The sequence below is a fragment of the Cannabis sativa genome, chromosome 1 (genome assembly GCF_029168945.1).
Source record: "Cannabis sativa cultivar Pink pepper isolate KNU-18-1 chromosome 1, ASM2916894v1, whole genome shotgun sequence".
Taxonomy (NCBI): domain Eukaryota; kingdom Viridiplantae; phylum Streptophyta; class Magnoliopsida; order Rosales; family Cannabaceae; genus Cannabis; species Cannabis sativa.
The window spans coordinates 74,056,324-74,059,439 of record NC_083601.1 but is presented as its reverse complement, the minus strand read 5'-3'; the positions used below and the strand labels follow the sequence as shown (position 1 = coordinate 74,059,439).

Below are 3,116 nucleotides of genomic sequence, written 5' to 3'. Positions count from 1 at the left end.
CTCAACAATCTGAACATACTGATATGCAAACAGATGGGACAAACACTGGAGGTCTAACGACCAGCAACGTGGCCTATGACCTGCCTACGATCAGTCTCCCTAAAACTGGCCTACCTACGGTCAGCCTTCCTACAACTGGCTTGCCTACAGTCAGCCTTCCTACAACTGGTCTGCCTATGGTCAGCCTTCCTACAACTGGCCTGCCTACAGTCAGCCTCCCAACGACTAGCAACTTGGGGGTTAGCACTACAACATCTGATTCTTCAACAACGTCTCCTCTTGAAGGAATCCCACCATCACAGGTAACTGCCACACAGGTTATGCTAAACTCCAATCTGATTCCATCTTCTGTTGATGCATGTCATACCACCATTCATACTCTAGCTTAGGAGGATTTGATTGAATGAGCAATCGCTCAGACGTTCGAAGGGATGGAAGCAATGATCCAACGTATCCCAGGGGTTCCAACACCAATAAAGAAAAGTTTGCCTAGCAGTTTTGCCGACTCACCTTTTGTTGATGCCATTGCATTGGTCGAGATGCCAAAGAAGCTTGTCTTCCCATTAATGAGGATGTACGACGGAACAACCGATCCAAATGATCATATAGCTAGTTATAAGCAAAGGATGTTCACTGCCGCCATCCCTCGTGAGTTGCGCGAGGCATGCATGTGTAAGGGGTTTGGGTCTAGCTTGGCTAGCCCAGCCCTCCAATGGTATATGAATTTACCCAATAATTTGATTTCTTTTTTTGCTCAATTAACGGATGTTTTTGGAGAACAATTTGCGAGCAGCAGGAAATTGGAGACACTGTTAGATGACCTATACCGCATCAAACAAAGGAGAGGCGAATCCTTACGAGACTATGTGGCAAGATTCAATGCTGAAAAAGTTTCCATCACAACATGCAACGTGGACACAACCATTACTGCCTTCCGTAAAGGCATGCTGATAGAATTTAACCTTTACAAAGAATTGACAAAATATCCATGCAAGACAATGGAGGACATGCTTGCCAAAGCTTGGGCGCAAATCAAGTGGGAGGAAGACGAATCCAATAGACAATCGACAACATCCTACTCTTACTCTCGCGACAGTAGAGTACCAAAGAGGGTAGAGCGACGCCAGTCCTACCATTATTCAAAACCTTATCCAACCAACAAATCACGGTCATACAGAGATAGCGAGAACTCCACCCAATCACACAGACCAAGGGATTACATTGCCAAGACAACACTACCTCGACGGATGAGGGAATCTGACAAGGGACCGATTCCTCAATACAACCTAAACATTAGCCTTGTCGAAGTAGTTGTAGTAATGAAGGGAATGGGAAACCAAGTCAAGTGGCCTGAAAGGATTAAAAAACCAGCAGCAATGCGCGACACGACAAAGTGGTGTGAATTTCATAATGACCACAGACATACCACTCCAGAGTGCGTAGCATTAAGGTATGAAGTGGATGGACTCTTGTGCAAAGGTCAATTGCGAGATTTTTTATCAGACAAGGGAAAGACGATCGTGACGGAAGCAGACAAGAGGCTGATAACACCACCAGAGCCACCTCAGCACACCTGGACATGTAATGTCATCTCTGGAGGATCAGAGGTCAGCGGCATAACATACTCAGCCGCTAAGAGGCATGCACGCGAAATAGTCGGATAGAGGGTAGACCAAAGAAACAACCAACAACCTATAACGGCCAAACCATCAACTTCATGGATGACGAAGCTTGAAATTTTCTTAATCCTCACCATGATGCTTTAGTCATTTCTTTATTTATTTCGAATTGTTTTACTAAACGTATACTGATCGATAACGGTAGCTCTATTAACATCTTATTTTTGAATGCTCTCAGGGAGATGGGGATCGACGAGGCCACCATCATCCGCAAGTCCACATTATTGGTTGGGTTCAGTGGAGAGCAGAAACACTCAGTCAGCGAGGTTATACTCCACGTTTTTGCAGAAGGAGTCAACCTACAGACGAAGTTCCTTGTAGTTGACTCTCCATCAGCTTATAATGCAATCTTGGACCAATTGTAGATCCATTCCATGAAAGCTGTGCTATCCACATACCACCAAGTGATCAAGTTCCCAACCAAGTGGGGAGTGAAAGAAATGTGGGGAGCCTAAAAAACTGCTCGTGATTGTTATCAAAACTCGCTAAAGAGAAATCGACAACATTATAGCAACTACAACAGTTTAGTCCGACCTTTGCACCAGATGAACCCATTATGGAAGACCTAGATGATGTGTGTATTAGCAAGGAGTTCCCAAACCATAAAGTCCAGATTGGAACAAAGCTTACACCTGAGTTTCGAGCTAGGCTAATCGAATTCCTAATCAAACGCCATCACTGCTTTGCATGGTCCCATGACGACATGACATGTATTGATTCTAACATTATTGTTCACAAGTTGCAGGTTGACCTTGATTACCCGCCGGTCAGGCAAAAAAGACGTAAATTTGCACTCGATTGCAAAAAGGTGATAAATGAAGAGATACAAAAACTAATCGACGTGGGATTAGTTAGAGAGGTTGACTATCCTGACTGGTTAGCAAACGTAGTAGTTGTCACGAAGAAGAATGGAAAATGGAGGGTACGTATCGACTTTACTGATCTCAACAAGGCATGTCCAAAGGATTCATTTCCACTTCCTCACATCGACATAATGGCAGACGCAACAGCTGGACATGAATTGTTGAGTTTCATGGATGCCTTCTTCGGTTATAACCAAATCTTAATGCATCCCAATGATCAAGAAAAGACATCATTCATAACTGAGCGAGGGACTTTTTGCTACAAAGTCATGCCGTTTGGACTAAAAAATGCAGGTGCCACGTACCAAAGGCTGGTCAACCGAATGTTTGCTGATATGCTTAGAAAGACGATGGAAGTTTACATCGACGACATGCTTGTCAAATCTTTAGCAGCAGAGAATCACCTCGATCACCTCAAGCAAGCATTCCAGGTATTAGAAAAATACAATATGAAACTTAATCCTACTAAATGCTCTTTTGGTGTCTCTTCAGGAAAATTCTTAAGTTACCTCCTCACAAAAAGAGGGATCGAAGCAAATCTAGACCAGATAAGATCAATAAAAAATATACAATC

General features: G+C 43.5%; 1 protein-coding gene across 1 annotated transcript; it reads left to right on the top strand.

Annotated features, from left to right (window-relative positions):
* Positions 1-431: 431 nt before the first annotated feature.
* Positions 432-2,044, top strand: LOC133035801 (uncharacterized). The gene is made up of 2 exons (XM_061112096.1): positions 432-1,639; positions 1,858-2,044. Exons 1-2 carry the CDS (start codon positions 432-434, stop codon positions 2,042-2,044), a joined length of 1,395 nt encoding a protein of 464 aa, XP_060968079.1.
* The last annotated feature ends 1,072 nt before the right edge of the window (positions 2,045-3,116 follow it).